General features: G+C 39.3%; 1 protein-coding gene across 5 annotated transcripts in view; it reads left to right on the top strand.

Moving 5' to 3' along the window:
- The window catches only part of Rapgef2 (Rap guanine nucleotide exchange factor 2), a 218,398-nt gene that overhangs the window by 171,425 nt on the left and 24,033 nt on the right, over positions 1 to 22,940 (top strand). For all 5 annotated transcript variants that reach the window (XM_028754903.1, XM_028754904.1, XM_028754905.1 and 2 more), the window contains 12 exons: positions 5,137 to 5,314; positions 9,805 to 9,941; positions 10,690 to 10,848; positions 12,760 to 12,912; positions 13,246 to 13,410; positions 14,582 to 14,689; positions 14,775 to 14,978; positions 15,070 to 15,178; positions 15,637 to 15,883; positions 19,587 to 19,744; positions 20,318 to 20,558; positions 22,260 to 22,643. In XM_028754903.1, the coding sequence (XP_028610736.1) occupies positions 5,137 to 5,314; positions 9,805 to 9,941; positions 10,690 to 10,848; positions 12,760 to 12,912; positions 13,246 to 13,410; positions 14,582 to 14,689; positions 14,775 to 14,978; positions 15,070 to 15,178; positions 15,637 to 15,883; positions 19,587 to 19,744; positions 20,318 to 20,558; positions 22,260 to 22,643 (2,243 nt within the window). The remainder of the gene's footprint in view (positions 1 to 5,136; positions 5,315 to 9,804; positions 9,942 to 10,689; positions 10,849 to 12,759; positions 12,913 to 13,245; positions 13,411 to 14,581; positions 14,690 to 14,774; positions 14,979 to 15,069; positions 15,179 to 15,636; positions 15,884 to 19,586; positions 19,745 to 20,317; positions 20,559 to 22,259; positions 22,644 to 22,940) is intronic.

Consider the following 22,940-nt stretch of genomic DNA (forward strand, 5'->3'; position numbering starts at 1 on the left):
TTTTTTTTTTTTTTTTTTTTTTTTTTGAGGGAGTGCTGGGAATATAATTCAGGCTCTCTGGAAGCATAGCAAGCATTCTTAACAACTGAGTCACCTCCCGACTTCATCAAAAATATTTCTCAAAGCAATTTTTTTTTCTTTTACACAGATCATTTTGGAAGCGTCATGTACATTCCATTAATACTGTGTTTTATGATTTCATGCAGGAGGAATATTATGCTCACTTTACAGAGTATCTTGCTTGGCTCCTTAAGAGTGGTGACATTGAAATTAATTAGATGACAATAAAAATTACCTTTCTTAAAAATAAATACTCAGAATCATTGCTATGTCCAGGCAATTTTTTTTCTTTTTTTAATTACTAAAAAGAAATGAATAATTACAATATTGTGTACAGGACATTTCAATCCTAAATTTAATAGATTTATGAAATAAAATTTCTTTTTAAAATAGTATATTAAGCACAAATTTCTCTATAATTTAATGATCTTATAGAGACATTGATATGTTGTTTTGTATTTTAAACAATAAAATGTTTTGTTAGTGACAAATGCCTTTGTAAGTTCCTGAGTGTTTGAGAATTTATTAGTTTACAATAAGAAATGTAATTTCTGGGCTGGAGAGATGACTCAGCAGTTCACACCATGTGCAGCCCTTCTAGAGGATCCAGGTTTTGATTCCCAGCATCCGCATAGTGGCTCCCAGCTGCCTGTAACTCCAGTTCGAAGGCATCTGACACTTCTGGCCTCTATGGGCACTAGGCATATATACATGGTACACAGACACACATACAGGCAAAAAATACTCATATGCATAAAATAAAATATATAAATTAAAATAAGCTTTTTCCCCTCTAAATTGGAAAAAGAAAAAGGAAAAGAAATATTTCTGCTTCTCTATTTCTGATTCTCTTTCGGAATCCCTTTGACTTACTAAGTTTCCTTTGTTCTTAACTCTGTAAGAGGTAGTTATTTCCAATATCAGCAAAGGCGATCAGATTGGGATGAACTCATCTCCCATGCATATTTATTGCTCATCCCAGAGCTCCTTATTTGTGCTCAGGAGAGCTCTGCAGTGTCTGATTCTTTTGGGGCTTGGAGAGATGGCTCAGTGGTTGAGGTCACTTGATGCTCAATCATGAGGTAACTGACTCAGATCCCTGTACGCAGGTGACAAGCTGGGTATCCAGTAAATACCTGTAGCCCCAGCTTCAAGGGACCTGATGCCCTCTTCTGGCTTCTATGTATACATACAACCTCACAAGTGTTCATGCACTTATGTAGATATGTAAGCACATACAGATAAAGTCTTTAAAATTCCTCATGTTCTCTTCCCTTGGTTTCATTTAAAAAATGCCAAGTAAATTTGTTGTATATCTGTTCACAACAATACAACATTTAATGAATTTTTTAAAAAAATAAACCGTATTATATTCACCAATCTGATACTATTTAAGAGAACATTAATTTTTAAATATTAATGAGCAGGAAAATCGATATTAGACTAAGTACTTAGGAGGATGTAAGCCTTTTTCTTTGTTTTTTAGACAGATATACTCAGACTACATTTTAAATATGAAGTGTCTGTGAGTTTAGAGTAGCAGTTTAAAGGCCTGAGTAAGCTTAGGGTAAGTGTAGCTTGGAAGAAATTAGAAAAATAACCAGTATTCTACTTAAATACATAAGTATTTAAATATATATATACTTAAGTAATACATGTGTATATGCATATATTATATATTTAAATATATACACATATATATGAATTATAATCCTAGTAGATATGAGATTATATATCATTATAATTTTATTTGCATTTTTTCTAATAATTGAAGATGTTGATCATTCCTTTGTGTATTTATTGGGTACTTGATTGAGTTCTTTGGATAAATGTGTATGTGTGTATGTTTATGCATATAACACTAATTTGAACTGTTTTGAAGATATTATTACAAATATAAAATTTAGTGCTAGATCTATGGGACTTATTCACTGTGGAATCACTTTTTTTATTGTTGAGAGTGGTAGCACAGGCCTGTAATCCCAGCATTCTAGAGGCTGAAGGAGGAGTTTGAATCTGAACCCACAAGTTTGAGACTAGCCAGCAATACAGAACAAGACTTTGTACCTACTATAAAAGGCGAAGTGGGGAGGGTGTGTTAATTTTTTTTATTCGTTTTCTTAATTGCCCTGCTAGAATGTAATGGGCACAATAATTTTGTAAGAAAAAATGTATAAGCATATATGGGAATAGATATTTAACAGAATCTAGACTTAGCTGGTTTTTTCCCTTGTTTAATTGCACAAGTGTGTGCTGGGTGCAGAGCTCTTGGCTTACATGCGAGAGGTAGATTCTTGTAAGAACTAGGTGAAAATGTGTGCCCTGGAGGAGTAGGTTACTGATCATCCTGTGGGTTGTAAGAAGGCACAGCTCTCAGTGACACATTTTAGCACCAGCGCTCCTAGAGACTCAGTGGCCTGGCTGAAGTTGCTGGTGGTGATGGAGATTGGAGCCACTGAACTTCTGTTGGAGTAGGGAAACCAGTCTGTACTCAGTAACCTAGCTCGGCTTCCTGATTTTCTCTTATTCCTGTTTAAGTATGGCATTCTGAAAAGAGTGAATTTCTGAGATTGCTTACACATTCTTCATACAAGTATTATTAGGAAGTTTTAGTCTGTTTAAAAATTAATTAGGTTGTTTATTCTAAATAAAAACAATCCTCCAACTGACTGGATCATTTAATGTCATTTCTTTAAGAATGAGTCACACATAGGCATAGTGAACACTGAGGTGAGGTGGAACCTTTGTGCTGCAGAGAGAGATCCATTCAGTGTTTAGGGTTTCCATGTGTGATAGACAACCAAAGAAGGCTCCTTTCTGAGATTCACTTTGTCTGGATTAAACTGAATTTCTCCCTCCCTGCCATGAGCTACCAGAAACTTCTTGAAGTGGACAATAATGAATGCATACTTTATAGTTCATACTGTGGCACATGGACATAAAAGGTCCCAGAAGGTAGCCACCAATGCTGGGGATGAAGAGTGGAAGGATTATATGATCTGAATTAGTGGTGGAAAAAGAAAGCAAGGCTTTCCTCTGAAGCAAGCTGTTGTCTACCTATGGCTAAGTGTACCTGCTATTGAGTAAGGGACATTTTTTTAATAGAGAACTGGAGAGAGGGAGTCTGTTCAGGATCATTATGGTTTCCAATCTAAGACTTCTTAACTTGGTTATTTTGTTTTATAAGGGGATGAGGTAGGATATTCCTGAACTAACAGATACTGCGTTAGCAGTGGGGCTCAAAAGAGCCCGCAGAATCCAAAAGCTTTTCAATCTCTATAAAGAAGATGATGTCTAACATGTCAGAAATCCCTTAAACAAAGATAGTAAGAAGCCCGGGGCTAGAACAGACAAGATTTGGCTGGCATCTTGCCACTCCACACGTCCTGCAGCACACAAACGGTGACATACTGATCCAAAGAAACAGGTCACTGAGAAAAACAAGAAGACTGCAGAATATGTTTAAAAACTTCAGGAACAGATTACCAAGAGCCCAGTCAAAAAGAAGAGTAAACAGAGACAAGCCCAGACTTTGAAAAGAAGGATGCAGGAGGACGGGTCCTGGAGCTCAGGAGCAGACAGCCAGCGAGCATGCTGGGCATATCCCAGGGCCTGCAGGAGGACGTGAGCCAGAGCAACAAGAAGTCTAAATATACTTCATCTAATTGATAATGATTTCTTCAGTGTGAACCATATTTAATAGCTTAACATGTTTATCTGTTTTTAGTTAACACATAATCTCTCATCACATAAATTATCATTTAAAAGACAGGCCTTTTGTTGGTTTCCATTTCTTTCCTCTCAGTGCCCCTTCATGGAGTGCTGAGCCTGGTGGTATCTTAGAAATGACACAGCAATGAGTCTTAATCTTCAGTGAGAGAGGGAACTGCAAAGAAAACAATCACAAGGATTGGCAGATTGTCTTGGGCTGAGTTTCTGAAGTTGGGCTGGGGGTAACATTAATTTGCTTGTCTTCCGTGACCACACTGTTGGCATGCAGCAGCATCCCCAACCTTCTCCTTCCCCATGGGACACACAGGAGACTTGGTATCATAGGACCCATAGGAGACTTGCTGAATTCCAACTTTGCATTGTATTTTTGAATAAATTCCTATTCTAGGTGACAGGTAGACTCTTCTATAGAAGAACTCTGCTTACGGTGGTTGGAAGCGTCAAGACCCTTGTTTAGGAGGCTTCACAGATTCCACTGCACCACCACCACCACCACTACCACCACCACCACCACCACCACCACCATAACAGAAAAAAAAAACAACAACAACAACAAAAAAAACCCAACTCTTATAGACTAGGTAGAAAGAAAAAAATCTCAACTTCACAGATCACAGGCTAACTACCTCTGCTTACAATATTAGATTTTTCTATTTCAGTTATCTGCCTCTTAATTTTTTTTTATGGTACACTTACTTTTGTTCAGAATCTATACTCCAAGATGAAAATGTAATTAAAATACTACTCCAGAGAAATCATGATAGAGACTTATGGATTGCTTTCCAGGGTGTGTACACACACACATATAGAGGATATATGCATATTGTGTATTTAATACACACTCACACCCTTCTGCCCTATTTAGTGGTTTACAATTCAAGTGGCCATTGGAATAATCCAGAGAGTTGTGTTTGGTGTGTGTGATTAAAAAGCTACCTTCAGTTTGTGGCTCCTTCTTTCAAGAAGACCAACTGGGGCAAACCTGGAAAAGGGATCAATCCAAATAGTAAATCATTAAATTCTTAATATAAGTCATCTCTTTTAAAAACAGAGTGAAAACAAATACTGTCTTTTTCATTTCACACTTTTCTCTGCATTTCTTATAATAAATCTTAATTTCTGAGGCAAAGATTATTTTGTCCATAATTTTAATAGGAAATACAGCCACTCATCTTCTGAACTTCCTCTCCTTTTGGGGATAGCTTCTTGTTGGATGTTGGCTTTCAACTGTAGAAAAGTAAATACTCCCAATTATGGTGAGCCGTAGTTGTTCTAAGCTTGGGTGTCCCAAAAGTTGACTCTCTTCCAATGGTTCCTGAAGTCTGCTTTTTCCTCTGCTTTAAGGCCACGGAGAGCGAGGCTGGTGACATGGACCTGAGTGGACTGCCAGAGACGGCGGTCGACTCTGAGGATGACGATGATGAGGAAGACATTGAGAGAGCCTCAGACCCTCTGATGAGCAGGGACATCGTGAGGGACTGCCTGGAGAAGGACCCAATAGACAGGACTGACGATGACATCGGTAAGTGCCCAAAGTTGCACCTTTAAGCAGGCAGAAATACTGAGAGGTAAGCAGGAATGTCATATAGCCCGAGTCTGGAAGGTTTATAAAGCCTGGCTTCTCAGAATCCCTGAGTATGAATAGTGGTTGCAAAACTCTTCTTGGAAAACATTTGTTGAGTCTTACTCAGCTAGTATCTACAAATAATACTAAAAGTGAAACTTCATATTTTTGGGGGAAAGTTAAATTTCTAATATAAACCATTCACATAACTTTTATCTTAATTTAATTTTTGACTCCTTCTAAGGAAGTTAAAAGTAGTCTTAAACACAGTATTACTTTCAGTAATTTTCTTACAAGCATTATTCCGTTAGTAAACATTAGTTACAGACTACTTGACAGAATGGTAACTGTAACAATCCTGTAAGTGATTGGCTTATGCTTATGTAAGAGGAAGAAAATAGCAAAGTCGAGGTAGTTAGCCTGTGATCTGTGGACTTGAAACTTTTTTCTATCTAGTTTATAAGGTTTTTTTTTCTGTTATGACGGTGGTGGTGGTGGTGCTGCTGCTGCTGCTGCTGCTGCTCCTGTAGTGGGATTTGTTTACTTGCTTGTTTCGCTTTAGGCAGATTTCCTTATGGCCCTCACTGACATCAAACCCACTCTCCTGCTTCAACCTCCCAAGTGAAGGGGCTATAAATAATGTGCTGGTTGGTTTTGTTGTTGTTGTTGTTTTGTTTTTGTTTTTTCTTCATTCACTTGACACAGTCTGGACATATTTGGGAGGAGGCAATTGTAACTAAAAAAAAATTCGTCCATAAGGTCACCCTGTAGGCAAGTGATTGATGTCAGAGGGCCCAGCCCACTGCAGACAGGGCTCTCCTGGGTGGTGGTCATAGGATCTATAAGAAAGCAGGCTAACGATGTCAGAATATGTGCCTAGCCGTACTGTAGCTAGTTATACTGTGTTTGGTTGATGTCCCTGGAAGGCCTGCTCTTGTCTGAGAGGAGGTGAAGGAGGGAGCAGTTTGGAGGAAAGAGAAAGTAGGGGAGATATGGGTGATGGGACTTGCCTTCAGAATATAATCTATGAGAGAATAAATAAGATGAAAGAAAAGTGGGGTAAACCTTTGGGAAGCAAGCCAGTAAGCAGCACTCCTCTATGGCTTCTCTTCTCTTCAGTCAGGCCTCTGGGTGCCTGGCCTGACTTCTTTCAGTGAAGGGCCATGACCTGAAAGTTGTAAGGTGAAGTAAAAAAAACCCTGACTAAGGCAGAAGTTGGTACCAGGATTGGGGTATTTCTGTGGCAGACCTGAGCATGTTGAGGGGAGGACTGTGGTAAGAGTTTGGACCATTGGACTAGAAAGTCATTGAGTATTCAGAGCTTAGTTATTGTGTGGTGTTAACTCTGCTGATGTTCCTGAACTGTATAAGAAAGCAGGCTAAGAAGCCATGGGAGCAAGCCAGCAAGCAGTGTTTCTTCATGGTCTCTGCATCAGCTTCTGCCTCCAGCCAGAGAAACCCTAACTAAGACCAATTTGTGCCAGTTGAGCCCTTAAGTGCACCTCAAAATGAAAACCATTGGGGGGGGGTTATGCCTCCCTTTTAATAGGAGTAAGACTTGTTTCCTTAATAATAGCTTTGCATTTGAATACATATCCAACTCTGGCTTTTTTGCATAAAATACTAGGTGATGGCTAGGGTCATTTCCCACCCAGTTCTAGGGTCTGTAAGTACCTCTGCCAATCCCAGGCGATTTGTGTATTATGCCCCTTCACTAATGCTTTAAGCCAGTCATGTTTTGAAGAATTCAATGAACTCAACTCAGTGAGATTAGACATAGGAAGGTGCGAGTAACTTGTTGCCTGTGTTTTAATTTATGCAAACACACCTGTGGGAAAATTGGCAATTTAAGCTGTATACGAATGTTGGAAAATAGAAAACCAGCTCTTTGGATTACATTTGTCTAATGAAAGTCATTTGCTGGAACTTCAGACTATTTAGAGATGAAAAGCATGTGCTGGCAATCATTAATTCATTTAGTTCCTGTGACAGGGCACCTTCTAGTTCTTGGCGGCTCAGGGTGAAGAAGGGAGATGGGACCCTGTCCTGCTCTAGGCAAGGGAAGCTGCAGTGTGCAGCAGAACAAGTACTGTGAGGCAGGGGTGATACGGTGGATACCCTGGGCTGGAGCAGGGCTAGGCTGACAGAGTATTGTGAGACAGATATTTCCTGGGGAGATGACATGTGTCTACTCACCCCAGGTAAGGAACAGGAGATAGACCAAAGAAATTCTTGCACCAAAGTCTAACTTGATGAGCCATTGAATTTTATTTGGAGGTTATTAGCATAAATATTGTTGAGGGGTTACTTACAGGAATCATGGATGGCTCAAAAGCAGCCTATCACTGAAAAGCCTACCACAACTTGAGTAACAGCTAAGGAGAACTGCAACCCAGGAAACTGGACATGGTAGAGACTCTTTTCTTCAGTTTAGCTGCCAATCACCTCCCCCAGCAGTTCCTTACAGCATCCATAACTCTGGAGAAGGATTCTGGGAAGCTGAGTTTAGGTTTCCTAGACATGTGAAATTTGTCTACCTACTGGGTCTCAGATGCTCCACTCCCTGCTGAAGGGAGTGGTTCTGTTTGGAGGTAACCTCCACATAAGGGGGCAGAAGATTATGTCGGGAGTTTGGCTTCCTTGGGTCAGACATAATGTCTATTTCCAATGGCTACTATTCCTGTTCTAGGCCAACATGAAAAACAAATCCATCTATTATTGTTTTTAGTAAAAGTCTATATATTCAACATACCATCTTATTTTAGAGTGGTTTCCATGAGCATTTTAAAAGCTTAAATAGTGCTTATAAATGCATCAGTTTGAAGGCCTCCTGTAAACTAACTGGTGTATCTTCTCATTTTAATGAGTTAATTTTAAAATGGTTGTGAGAAATTTTTAAAGTATGTACAGTATGTCTATTGTTCCTAGAAATGTAGGGCTTGTTTTTTTATCTGAAAAGCCTTTCTGAGAATTCCTAGAAAGCAGGAGCCCTTCATAGTCCTACAAATAAACACAAAGCTGGCTGGCTCTAATGCGAGCCTCTCTGCAATGGCTAACCTTTATATAACATTACTCAGTAGCAAAGTGACAGAGCTGATGTGGGCACTCACATGCACAAATGAGCATTTCAGTTAAAGTTGATGAAATTACTGATATTTTTTAACAACTGCAAAAAGAAAACAATTTCCCTTTGGGCTCCCAAAATTTTCAGAATGTGTGCCCTTGTCTCAGTTATTTTGAAGAAAATGAATTTATCGTAGTTGGTTTTGTTTCACAAACCATACCTTTTAGGTACTAGTACTTTAGTGGTTGTGACTTTTGTGATGTGGGTGCTGAGACTTGAACTCAGGCCCTTTGCAAGAGCAGTATATGCTTTTAGCTCTTAACTCTCTCTCCAACCCTTGAATTTGGTTTTTCAGCTGAATCTGGGAAATGGTACACATTTGATATTAGACCTTTTATCTCTCTTTAGCCTTTATTCTTACATATGATAGAGACATTTCCGATCTAATTGTATTTTTTAATGCTAACCTCTGCTCACAAATTAGTTTTATTAAATATTATTTGGTTAAGAATCTTATCAAGAAGCAAATGGAAATACTCATGCAAGTTAGTTTAAAATCATTCTAACAGGACTGGTGATGTTGCCCACTAGTGGAGAACTTGCCCAGTGTATGTAAGGCCTGAATAAGAAAGACATAATCCATTAAAAGTAATATTCATTAGTAAAACATTTTATAGTCTTTCATTTCTAGTCATACATGGAATAATACTTGATTTCCATTATTGTCTAAGCATATATTTAAACTCGGAATATTTCTGAAAAATTTTATTGTCTCACATTTTTCTTATACTTATTGAACTTTGCAAGAAAACTTGAGAAGTTTTGCAAAGAGACAAAAAGGGTGGTTAATAGGATAAGGGGGGTGGTAGCCATAGAACAGTCTAGAAAGAGAGGCATTCTGCGATGTGGCAGCAGAGGATCATGACTCCTTCGTTCCCCTCTGGGTTTAAAATCAGAGGGCCACTGTGTTTTTAAGTGTAGAAACTTCTGCCTTTATGTGATTGGATGTGGATCATCTATTGCAGGCTTATTTTGTTGCTACTCAAAAGATTAAAAAATTGTATGGCCTGACACAGATATGCCTACCCATTCCAGAAGTAAGATTCACTAGACAAAGTTATTCTTCCCATAAGATACACTTTGAGATTTCTCAGAAGATTGTTATATCAACAGAGTCTATGGGTACCACCCACCATAGAGCCACCCAAGTACTGAAACCTTCTGCATAGGGTTTGAGATAGAATCTAGTCAGTGTTGGCATTACCTACCCAGAGCAGAGAAGTCCTTCAGTCTGTTCCTTCTGAGGAAGCCCTTGAGTCTGTCTTCCTGGAGTATTTCTTTCTGAAGACCTGTTTTCAATATAAATTATGGTTTTATCTTTCAGAACAACTCCTGGAGTTCATGCACCAGTTGCCTGCCTTTGCCAACATGACGATGTCTGTGAGGCGGGAGCTCTGTGCTGTGATGGTGTTCGCAGTGGTGGAGAGAGCTGGAACCATCGTGTTAAACGATGGAGAAGAGGTCAGCAGGGTTTCTACCACTCAGAAAGCTCGAGGATCAGAAACAGCCAGACAAAACCATGTTCCTGTTTTTTCCTTCCAATAACTCAGCAGAAACAAGTTTGAATAGATGAAAACTGGTGGCCACTCAGTTATTCATAGCATCCAAAATCCATCCTTCTATTTCATGTCATTCAGTGCAGCTGGAGATTTTGATCTTGCTTGATCTTGAGGCTCAAACTTGGGGTCCTTCACATGCTAAGCAGGCACTTCACCCTGCGGTACACAGCCATTCCAAGACTTTGTATTAGCTTTTTAGTTTTTGACCAAACATCTTAAATGCACTGCTTCTCATCAGAACAAAATGATGTTTGTATTGAGGCCATGATGACCGTTTTATCTTCTTTACATTTCCTTTGATATATTGAAAAATTTTTTCATGTGTCATTTTATAGAATACTTAATTTTTTAAATGATTTTACTCTGTACTGGGCCTAAAAATTGTGTGAATATACATACATACATACATACATACATACATACATACATACATACATACATGTGTGTGTGTGTGTGTGTGTGTGTGTGTGTGTATATATATATATATATATATATATATATATATATATATATATATATTTAAGATTCTTCAAGATAAGAGATCCCAGAGGGTAGTTTAGGGTCGTTCTAGCATTTAAGCCAGGTGATCATGGTGTTACCTTCTGCTTTGTCTTACTATTTTTATTTATTTATTTATTTATTTTGCTCAGCTGGATTCCTGGTCAGTGATTCTCAATGGTTCTGTGGAGGTGACATATCCAGATGGGAAAGCAGAAATTCTATGCATGGGAAACAGCTTTGGTGTTTCACCCACCATGGACAAAGAATACATGAAAGGAGTCATGAGGACCAAGGTGGATGACTGCCAGGTATGGGATGCATGACAGTACAGATTTGATTCTTAGTAATGAACACCTTGGAACTGGGCGAACCTCCGGCACTGCTCAGGCTGCCATGGCCTCTTGTCTTCCATAGGAATTTTAAGACTGTTTTAGTTCTGTGAAAACTTCACTCTAATCTTGATTGGAGTTGCATTGAATCTACTGGATGGCCATTGTCACAATCCTGATTCTTCCAGTCCAAAAGCATCTTTCCATCTTCAGTTCATTTCCTTGTTGTTTTAAAGCTTTCAGTAGAGAGCTCTTTATATCCTTGGTTAGGTTTCATTAAAAGTTGCTTTACTTTTTGTGCTTGTGTGTGTGTATGTGTGTGTGTGTGTTTGTGTGTGTTTTGGTTATTTGTTAGTGTTCTTGGTTATTTTGTTGTTTTTTGGCTTTGTGAAATGAAATTATTTCTCTCATTCTTTTTCTAGTTAGTTTGTTACTGGTTAAGGAAGGCCTAATCATTTCTGTGTATTAATTTTGTATCCTACCACTTTACTGAGAGTGTTTATTGGTTTAATGGTTTTCTAGTGGATTCTTTAGGGCCTTTAATGTATAGAATTGTATCATTGCAGATAGAGACTTCTTTCTTTTGCTGTTTGTATTCCAGTGATTTGCTTTTCTTGTCTTATTGCTTTAGCCAAGACTTCCAATACTGTATTGCATAAAATCAGAGAAAGTAGGAAGCATTGTCTTGTTTGTGATTTTATTGGAAATGTTTGACTTTCTGACATCAAATATAATACTGACTATAAGTTTGTCAAATACAGTTTTTATTATGTTCAGATTTGTTGCTTCTATTTTGAGCTTTTTTAAAATTATATTTTTTATTTAAAATAATTTTCCCCTCTCCCAACTTCTCCAAGATCCTCACAATCTCCCTATCTCTCAGCTCTTTTCTCTTTAGAAACAATTTTTTTAAAAGCCTAAAAACAGAAACCATAAACTACAAGCAAAACACCAGTAAGACACCCCCTACACACACACACACACAAACACAAAGCAAGTGTAGCATCCCATCACCCATGTAAAAAGTTGGGTGTGGCCATGTGCACCTGTAACCCCAAAATCAGAGGGTGGTTTGGAAACAAGAGGATCCCTGGGGCTTGCTGGCCTCCAGCCTAGCAGAAAAATAGCAAGTTCCAGGTTCACTGAGAGACCTTGTCTCAAGGGGATAAAGTGAAGAGTGATAGAGGAACACACATGTCCTCTGTGGCTTCCACACCACGTGGACATACACACACACACACACACAAGCACACACACACATCCCTAACCCCTGCATGTGCATAAGCCACGGACCTTTACCATGGAATAATAACTACTTGTAACATCCTGCTGTTAACTTTTCCTGTTAAGAGCAAGGATTACCTTTAATACAAATAAGCAACAATCTGAAATATAATAAACACCTGGCTTCGTCTGTGACCTTCTTTAAAGCAGAAGAGTTACTAAAATTGTTGTCCATGTATGCAATTAGCACAGATACACATTTACTCCAGCATACAGATATAGAATCTCTTCATCTCTAAAACCACTAATTTTTATATTTAACATTTTCAAAATGTCTAAAGCCAAATGGTAATTGTTTTTATCATGTTTGCTATAGGATTGTCTCTACCACTGTTTTCTAACTAAAGGATCAAAGGATGGAAGAGGGCTTTTGAGATTTTAAGTTGTGTGTGTGTGTGTGTGTGTGTGTGTGTGTATATAAATAAAACCAAGGAGGAAATGCATTAGAAGCAGAGAAGTTTGATGAAAGTTATTCCTGCATTGATTTAGAAAGTAGGAGAACATCAGGGGGAAATGTCATTATTAAATAATTAAAACTGAATTATTAGGCAGGTAGGTCTTTTGTAAGTGCTTCATCATTAACACATGACTTACATTTTATTCTAGTTTGTCTGCATTGCCCAGCAAGATTACTGCCGTATTTTGAACCAAGTAGAAAAGAACATGCAAAAAGTTGAGGAAGAAGGAGAGATTGTTATGGTGAAGGAGCACCGAGAACTTGATCGGACTGGAACAAGAAAGGGTCACATCGTCATCAAGGTAGGATAAAGAGGTGTTCCTTCCAAAGGTGGAGGGAGAAAGCTTTACTGGTCACTTTCCTCCCTCCTCCTTCTAAATCTTTTATGTTGTCCTGTAGAGTAGTGGGTTTCATTGTGGCATGTGTATACATAGTTGTCATTCAATTCAGTTCTCATTCATTCCCCTCCCTTTTTTCTTTGCCATCGAGGATGATACCTAGTACTGGTTACTGGTGGATGGGTGGCGTCTGACTAGGTTTTGTCTGTCTTGTTACCTAGCATGTTTTATGTGAAAGCTTTGAAATTGGGATCAGTGATCCATTCATAGTGGTAACTAGACCTTTTATTGCTGCAGGGCACCTCAGAGAGGCTGACCATGCATTTGGTGGAAGAGCATTCTGTAGTGGATCCAACATTCATAGAAGACTTCCTGTTGACATACCGGACTTTCCTCTCCAGCCCAATGGACGTGGGCAAGAAGTTATTGGAGTGGTTCAATGACCCGAGCCTCAGGGATAAGGTTGGAGATGCATTCTATTTTAGCCCCTAAATATGAATGACTAGAAGATAAAACTTGGAACATCAGTTATGTTCAGATTAATTGAATGAAATACAAGAACATTCTTCTTAAGCAAAATGACAAAGATAACTGATGCAGATATTCTTACAGATTTCTGTGGTTTCAGTCTCAGAAAGACCTTTTTACTTTAAACACAAAGCCAATATGTGGTTCTCTTGAGAATGTGGTAAGACATAGGCAAATGTCTGCATGCCACAGCCTGTGCAGCATGGTTTGGTGGGCAGTGTGTATCTGGTGCACGTTAGCTGTTTGGTGATACTGGAGCTTCAGAAGGCCTTGGGCCCTCTTCTGATCTCACCATCAAGCCTATCCAAGGTCAAGGCCACACTGGATGATCAGCTGCATGTCCTTTCACAACTCTTTCCCACACAGATCTTTCCAGATTATTGCTCTTTGTTTTCCTTATCTAGTCTGCCATTATACTTTGTAGTTTCTGTCCAATTTTGTACTAACCTTTTGTTTTATTACAAGTTTGCTTTTATTTAGATTTCTTTTAAATATGTTTTCAGAATAAAACAATGTAGGTTAAATATCTCCACAGATTTAAAGATCCAGGGCAAAGCAATATCAGTCAATATAAAAAAATGTATGCTTTGAGAAAGTCACTCTTTTTGTTGTATGTGTACATGTTTATATGCACATGTGCATATGCACTGGGAGGCCAGAGGTCAACATTGGTTATCTTCTGCTTTTATTCTCTACGTTATTTTCTGAGACTGAGTCTCTCAGTAAATCTGGAGTTCACTGTTGTGGGCTAGATTGGCTAGCCAGTGAGCCCCTAGGTCCTCCTGTCTCTACCTCCCCACCCCACCCCGTTCCGTGCTGCAGTTATAGGCACACTGACATACCTGGCTTTTTAAGTGGATGCCGTGGACCTGAACTTGGGCCCTCATGCTTGTCTCGCTAGCCGCTTTATCAACTGAGCATCTCTCCAGTTCCTTTGATCATTTTTACAAGTATAAAATCCAAGTTTAAGGGCTTATTTTTATTAATTTTCATGCTCAATATTATTCATAAAATGTTTAAAAAGATCTATTCTAAAGTGATTTAAATCACAAATATTTAGCACTAACAATAACAAAAAGTGTACTGAACTTAATTGCTTTTACAGGTGACACGGGTAGTATTACTGTGGGTGAATAATCACTTCAATGACTTTGAAGGAGATCCTGCCATGACTCGATTTCTAGAAGAATTTGAAAATAATCTGGAAAGAGAGGTAATATTTGTGAGCTTTTATGAATAGTGTCAAGTCATCTTCCTCTGTCCTGGACTTGATGCGACTCTTTCTTGAATTCTTGTAGAAAATGGGTGGACATCTAAGGCTGTTAAACATTGCATGTGCAGCTAAAGCCAAACGAAGGTTGATGACATTAACAAAGCCTTCCCGGGAAGCCCCTCTGCCCTTCATCCTCCTGGGAGGCTCTGAAAAGGGCTTTGGCATCTTTGTGGACAGCGTCGATGCATGTAGCAAAGCCACGGAAGCAGGCTTGAAGCGTGGAGATCAGGTAAGAGGGCTCACCTCCTGGTACGTGTGAAGTTCAGAGCCCCGTTTCTTCAGTCATTGATGATGTTGACTTTATATAACTTCATTTTTAGATATTAGAAGTGAATGGCCAAAATTTTGAAAATATCCAACTTTCAAAGGCAATGGAAATTCTTAGAAATAACACACACCTGTCCATCACTGTGAAAACCAACTTATTTGGTAAGCATTCTACAAACTCTGACTCTCAGACTGCTTTTGCTTTGTTTTTGTTTTTTGTTCTGTTTTTGTTTTTTAATAGTTAGATCTTAATCCTGGACAAAGTAATTTCTATGACTAGTAAAACTTGTAAGGATTCTAGTATTTTCTGGGACTGTGCTAAAATGTATAATATAAAATTCTTTATGTATGTATGTAATTACATTCAGAAAAAAAGTATCATACTGAGAAGCATGAGATGATTTTATTGAGCAGTCCAACCTGTCTTGTGTTGCTGAATAGAGTCATCTTGAGGTGGAAAGGTGTCTTTCTTTTCTTAGGCTCATCTGGATAGAGACTAATTTCTCTATAGGTTTTACTTTTTATAGCTCATCTGTACGTCTTATGTATTTGCAAGCTCCACTGTTAGCCCAGCATTGTTTCCACTTTGTGGCTGATAGTTTGTGGTATTTCTGTTTTAGTATTTAAAGAACTTCTGACGAGATTGTCTGAAGAGAAAAGAAATGGTGCCCCCCACCTTCCTAAAATCGGAGACATCAAGAAGGCCAGTCGCTATTCTATACCGGATCTTGCTGTAGATGTAGAACAGGTGATAGGCCTTGAGAAGGTCAACAAGAAAAGCAAAGCCAACACCGTGGGAGGAAGAAACAAGCTAAAGAAAATACTCGACAAGACCCGGATCAGCATCTTACCTCAGAAACCATACAAGTATGTGAAGTTGTTTTCAGCATCTTGTTTTATTGTGTTTCATAGGAGGATATACAGAAGTGTATTGGTGTGGTGAATGTTTGCCCAGGGATCTAGTAAATGTCTCTTCAGCAGAGTGTCTTAGGAGCAAGCGTCAACAGTTGAGTTTGCTTAGCTCTACGCTGACACTGGCTTGTCTGTTCTGTTTTCATGAGAGGCAGTTGAGCATGTCTACATTTGAACTTCTTACAGAGGTTTGTTGATATCCTGACTGCCCCATGACTTAGCTGCTTCTGTGTTTCTTGGTGTCCCTCCATAAGATCTCTTCTTGGCTCGCCAGTCATTGCTTCTTCCAGGCTCCCCTGTTCATCAGAGCTGTTTCCCCCACTTCAGTGATTTAACTGTGGGAAGACATCAATTACCAGCCTCAGGCCTCTTTTCCTTCTCCTCAGGTCCACTAGAGTTAACATGGCAAAAGCATTCTTGAATGTGTTCTTAAATGTGTGTGCCTCTCAGGAGCACAGGTGACTTAAGCTTCAGGTGTCCCTTAATTTGCTGAGCTTTGCTTGTTTGCTGTCTTATTTCTTCCTTGTAGTTTTTAGGTTTAATGATCTTTATGAAGCTCAATTGCCAGCAGTCAAATGTTTAGTGATATATTCCCCAAACTAAATTGAAAATATACTGGCTTATTTATTTCTTTGATAATTTAATAGCTCTTACGTGAAGCAATAAATAGAGGCATTCAAAGACTGAAGAGATGGTCCAGTGCTTAAAGTGCTTGGCCCCAAACTGCAATACTTGGTTGGGTTGAGATTCCAGCACTAAGCTAGGTATGGTCTTTCCTGTGCTTGTAACCTCAAGACCGTAGACGACAGACACAAGCAGATTGCTAGGACTTGGTGGATGACAGCCTGGAGAGTCGGGGTAAGCTTCAGCTTTGGAGAGAGACACTGTCTGAAAGGGACCAGGTGGGAAAGGATAAAGGAGACCATAGGTCACCATCCTCTGGCATCCATGTACACACTCATACACATAAGTACATGCACACACACCGAGACTTTCTTTTCTTAGTTTCTTCTTTCTTAATTCCATTTCAGTTAAGAGTTTTAGTCACAGACTAGAGCCATCTCACTTAAAACATTGATGAATTGTTAAGTTTACATTGTTGAGTTAAACTAAGAGTAATGATGGATGGTTTCTAAATTCTTTGAGTCCTGAAGATAAGCATAGTTGTGTGATTATTCCATAAATACGGGGTTGAGAGTGTGTTTATCCTGAGAAAGTTTCTTAGAGACAGCAGATAGTACAAAAACATTTACAAAAATTAGGAATCAAGTTTTAGAGACCCTTCTTGATGAAAATTTAATTGTAAAATATGGAAAAGTTAAGTTACCGAAGTGCAGAGTTGCTAATAGCATAGTAATAAAAGGATCTTCAAGGTTAAATTTGAACCTTTAAAAGAATCAAATCAGTGTGACACTGGTAAGTATTGCTGGAAATGGGACATGAAAGAACTGGGCTGTAATCCATTCCCAGCTCAAGATGTTGGTGAGGAATGCAATATGAAGTTGGGTGTGTAGTTGTGGTGGCTATGCTTACAAGGATGTTTAAAAGTTAGACAAGGGAAAATGTAAAACAGTAATTAGCTATGTTAACTTTAAAATACTAGGGTAATATTGTGGCAAATACATAGCTCATTTAAGTATTTTCTTAGAAAAACAATTTAAGCAATCGATGCTGAAGAGAAAGCAATACTTAAAACACAGGCTCAGGTAACTGAAGGATCTGCCATATTATAATTGCCTTGATTTTGTACTGACTACCACTTCAGCTTTGCCAGATGTCACCATGGGTTTATAAAGTTCTGAGGGAAAACCTAGGGCCTTGAAGTGGTCCGCCACTGAGCCAGGTGCCCACTTTTGGTATTGTGTTTAACAAAACAATTACCTAGTAAGTTAGTGAAATCTCCTAGTTATAATATACTTATTCCTGTTTACCCTTTACAGAAACTTAAGGTACTAGAGACTTACAGATTGGCAGGAGTGGGCATGAACTGTTATATAATGGGATGCATATATGATGTTCCTACAACAAGAAGCAGGCCATGAGCATAACAGAATTCAAATTGGGATGCCAAGTAGGTTGGTCAAGAAAGCCCAGTGAACCCCAGAGGAAGAAAAGATTAGTCAACAGACTTAAAAGTCAGCAGACTTGTTTCAGTAACAGTGAGCCAGTTGAGAGGCTAGACAAGAGGATATGCCTAAGAGGGACATTTCTCAGTTAGATTTTCCATAAAACATGCAAAATTTTAGTCCAGGCGTAGCCTTGTATCTGTGGGTATCAAGATACAGGTGAGGCATAGAGAACAGAATGAGTTCCAGTTTATTACACAAGGTATTGGAAAATGCCATGAGAAACACTCTGATGGGTGTGCCTGAAGAGTATCAATGCTCACAGCCACCTCTGCCATGACTGACCTGGTCAGACACACCTTTGCTTTACCCACAGGAATTGTGTTAGGTCGTATATCACATCTCATATTTTTGGCAAAGACATTTATGTGATTGAAAAATAAAATTCTAATTTTTTACTAATGTAAAGACTTATCATGCACATAACATTAATATTTCAGGTCTTTATGTGCCCAACTGTACATGTGTATGTTTCAAAAGAACTTTGATTTTTGTCTTGGGCTCTCCTATATGCTAAGGAGAATTTACACTAAAATTGTCTTATTTGTGATACCCAGTTATATCCCAATTTTAATAGAATTCTGTTTTGTTTCAAAGTATTTGTGGAAGTAGAACTGTAGACATTTGCATATAATCTAGTTATTTTGTTGAATATTTATTGTATGCTTTCTTTTGGAAACACTTGATCTTTTAATCAAGAAATAATCCTCTATGTTGTCAAGTTGTGTTTTAAGCATTTTCCATGAGTTAGGTGTGGTGGTGCTCACTGGTAATCCTAGTTCAAGGGCAGGAGGCTCTGGAGACACGGCCCTCCCCAACTATGTTGCAGGATGCTGCACAAACACAAGTGGCCACGGAACAAAGTTTCTATACACAGAAATGATTGTAGCCATCAGCAATGCACATATTTTTATGGGGAATTTAAACATGTAACTATAACCTTGAGCAGAGAATTATAAGTGAGTTTCTGTGTTTGCACTACCTGTCCTTCAGAGCCCACAATGTGTTCATGCACACTGCACGCCCATGCTCTGTCACTTGACGTCTGTGTCAGGGTGCCCTCACACTTGGACTCCGAGGTGCTTTGTTACTACGTAGAAGAGTTTAAGTAGGTCATGGGTTTCTTTCCCCCTTTCTTTTCCTGCATTGTGAAGATCAGATCATGAAGCAGCTGTCTGGGTTGCTCTTGGCGCAGTGAACTTGACTAGATTTTTTTCCCGTGTGCTTAGTCTTAGGTTCGTTCCCATTCAGTCAGACACAGCAGCACATTCTCTCTACTGTGTTTTTATGCTCAAAAAAATAAATATTGGTTATGTCTGTAACTCATTAAAAGGACAGATTGTAGAGAAACCTACTGTATGTTTAAGAGATAGTAAACTGGGTGGAATATGTTTCTCGGAATGAGCCTTAACAGTTTTCAATGTTTTTACATTAATTGCAAGTTGAAATGAAAATGGCTTATTTCATGATCTGTAGTGACTTAGAGCCTTTACCTTGCTAGTAATTTATTATTTTTAATCTGCTCTTTTCAGTGATATTGGCATTGGTCAGTCTCAGGATGATAGCATCGTAGGACTGAGGCAGACCAAGCACATCCCAGCTGCCCTGCCTGTCAGTGGAACACTGTCGTCCAGTAACCCTGACTTGCTGCAGTCCCATCACAGGATTCTGGACTTCAGCACCACTCCTGGTAAGCACCACAGCCTCCCTGCCTTTCCATAGACCTCTCTCTTTCAGAGATAGCTTGACATGGTATGCATGTTTGGCGGTTGGGCATGGATGGTTATCGTGCACCAAGCTTCAGAATGAACCTCAAACTCGAAACACTGGGACTAGTTCTTGTAGTATTCTGAAAACCATTCTGTTGTGGTTGAACCTTTGATAAAATAAAGAATAACATACTATACACTTGTTACTAACTTATATCAAGTAAATAAATCAGGAGTTATATTTTAGATAAGTTAAATGTGCACTTCCTTATAATGAAGGTTAACTGTAGATGGAAATTTTTTTGACAAGCTCATAAATGCATGTATGTGCTTGTTTTGGTATGTGTTTTGCATATTTTATGTCTGCTCTTGCATTTTTCTTTTAACCATGCAGTTGTCAGGGAAAATGTGGTTTTGTAGGTAGCATGTCACGTCTCTGTCAGAGAGGGAGATGTCACCACCCTTTGAGGGGTAGGGGAGTGTGTTACTTTAATTAATCACATAGCCATCTGTTAACATTCTTTCTGCTTCTGTGTACCTTTTCCTTCCCCTAGACTTGCCAGATCAGGTACTAAGAGTTTTCAAGGCTGACCAGCAAAGCAGGTACATCATGATCAGTAAGGACACCACAGCAAAGGAAGTGGTCATCCAGGCCATCAGAGAGTTTGCCGTTACTGCCACCCCAGAGCAGTATTCCCTCTGCGAGGTCTCGGTCACGCCAGAGGGAGTTATCAAACAACGACGACTCCCAGATCAGCTTTCCAAGCTTGCTGACAGAATACAACTGAGTGGAAGGTACAGTCTGTCTCACCAGAGTTCTTCCTTCCCCAAGCCTGCATCCAGGTCAAATAGACATCACCTGTGCTGCCACTGTTGCTTGTTTGTACAGTAGTGAAGCTTGAACCCGAGGCCTTGCCAACCAAGTCCTCTCAGGGAAATCAGTCGCATGAATAACTTGGGTTTTTTTTTTCTTCTTCTAATTTTCTTTAGAACGTGTATGAGTCTAAACCATGACTTTCAAACTTTATGTTTTCAACCTGTGATGAAAACTCCCTTGCCTCTGTCACGTCTGTTCCTAGCCCCAACACTAATAAATACTTTTTAGGGGGTCAGAAGTTGGGCTATCCCTACATATACATTGATAGATCTATAGTCCTTCGAATCTCTGGGTTTCAGCTTTGTGATCCTATTCATTACTCAAGAGAGTCTGGGTATCAGAGTAACCGCAGTGGAGAACATTAGTCTGTACCTATCAAGGAACAGGCCATGTATTTTCTGTCCTTAATGTCTTGTGCAGTATGTAAAAGACCAGTTAGTAGGACCCACTCCCCCCCCTCCCCCCCACCCCACACACTGTGCTTGCTCTGTGTTCCTAGAGTTTCAACTGGAGAAGGCATCTGCTTGCCAAAAAGTGGGGCGAGAGAAGCTACAGAGCAAATGTCGGAGGTTCTATTTTCAGTGAGTTCCTTGAAAGTGTCACAGTACTCTTGTTCATACTGACCAGCCATTCAGCCTCAGTTGCTTGCTTCTATTCTGACAAACTGGAGTGACACCTCCCACTTCCCTAGACGAATTTCAGGAAAATCTAGATATCTGAAAGTTAAAATCTTGGGGCAAAAGAAATGATTTAGCAGTTAGGAGCACTTGTTCGTCTTGCAGAGGACCTGTGTTCTGTTTCTTACTCACAGGATGGTTTATAGCTATCCAGTTCCAGGAGATCCTATGCCTTCTGACTCCTGAGAGCACCAGGCATACTTGTGGTGCACATACATGCATGCAGGCAAGAAACACTCATATGCAAAACAAACCTAAAAGACATTAAAATCTGTTTTAAAATCAAATAGAGGAAAACAAATTGCTATAGGTCTTCCCCCCTCCCAATAGTGTGTGTGTGTGTGTGTGTGTGTGTGTATGTATGTATGTGTGATGTGTTTGTATTTCCACATGTGCTACAGTATGTATGTGGAAGTCAGAACACAACTTTGTAGCCTCAGATCTCTTGAGTTTGCATGATGAGTGTCTTTGCCCACTTAGCCATCCTGCCAGCTCAGTTATTAAGTCTTCTAGGCATTAATAAATAAGCTTCATTTGAGCTAGTGTAGACCCAGCAGTTGTCAGATTCCCTCTTCTTGAGTTGATTATTATTTAATCTGGTAAATAGCTCTCTTCTCTCATCTTTGGCTAACAAACTAAAAGTATTTCAATGGCAGGGAAGGAAAAAACAAAAAGGGAACTACAGAACAAGTACAAAGGAATTTCCTGTGCATTGCTCAGTTCCGCTTACGTAGTGGTGCTGTGAGCTGGTGACAGTGCACTGGTGCCTGAGGCAGTATCTGCATTGCCCATGATGGATGAAAAGAACTCTTAAATCATTCTCTTAGTCCTCTCCCAACCCCACCCCTGTCCCCACCCAAGGAACTAGCAGTGTTCCCTTTAGGAGTCCTACAGGCTTGCTGCTCAGCTTGACATCTGAAGAGCTTCTGGGGTTTTTTTCAGGTATTATCTGAAAAACAACATGGAAACGGAAACGCTGTGTTCAGATGAAGATGCCCAGGAGCTGTTGAGAGAGAGCCAAATCTCACTTCTTCAGCTCAGCACCGTGGAGGTCGCCACACAGCTCTCCATGAGGAACTTTGAACTCTTCCGAAACATTGAGCCTACTGAATACATAGATGATTTATTTAAACTCAAATCAAAAACCAGCTGTGCCAACCTAAAGAAATTCGAGGAAGTCATTAACCAGGAAACATTTTGGGTGGCTTCTGAAATCCTGCGAGAGACAAACCAGCTGAAGAGAATGAAGATCATTAAGCATTTCATTAAAATTGCTTTGCACTGTAGGGAATGCAAGAATTTTAACTCCATGTTTGCAATCATCAGGTAAGAGAATCTGTCCTAGGTGAAACTGACTTTACAGATTTAAAAAACAAAAAATCTCAGTGTCAGAACACCATGTAATTACAAAAATATAGTAGTTCATAATTGTGTGTGTGTGTGTGTGTGTGTGTGTTTTGCTGATATCTGTACAGACTTGTGTGCACTAAGATGTAATTGATTCAACAAGCAATTTTTTCTTTCTGATTCAAAATTTTATTTTTTTTCTTCAGAGGCTGGAAGGTGTTGTGATTGTTTGTATATGCTTGGCCCGGGGAGTGGCACTATTAGGAGGTGTAACCT

The sequence above is a fragment of the Grammomys surdaster genome, unplaced genomic scaffold, assembly GCF_004785775.1.
Source record: "Grammomys surdaster isolate TR1022 unplaced genomic scaffold, NIH_TR_1.0 126039, whole genome shotgun sequence".
Lineage (NCBI taxonomy): Eukaryota > Metazoa > Chordata > Mammalia > Rodentia > Muridae > Grammomys > Grammomys surdaster.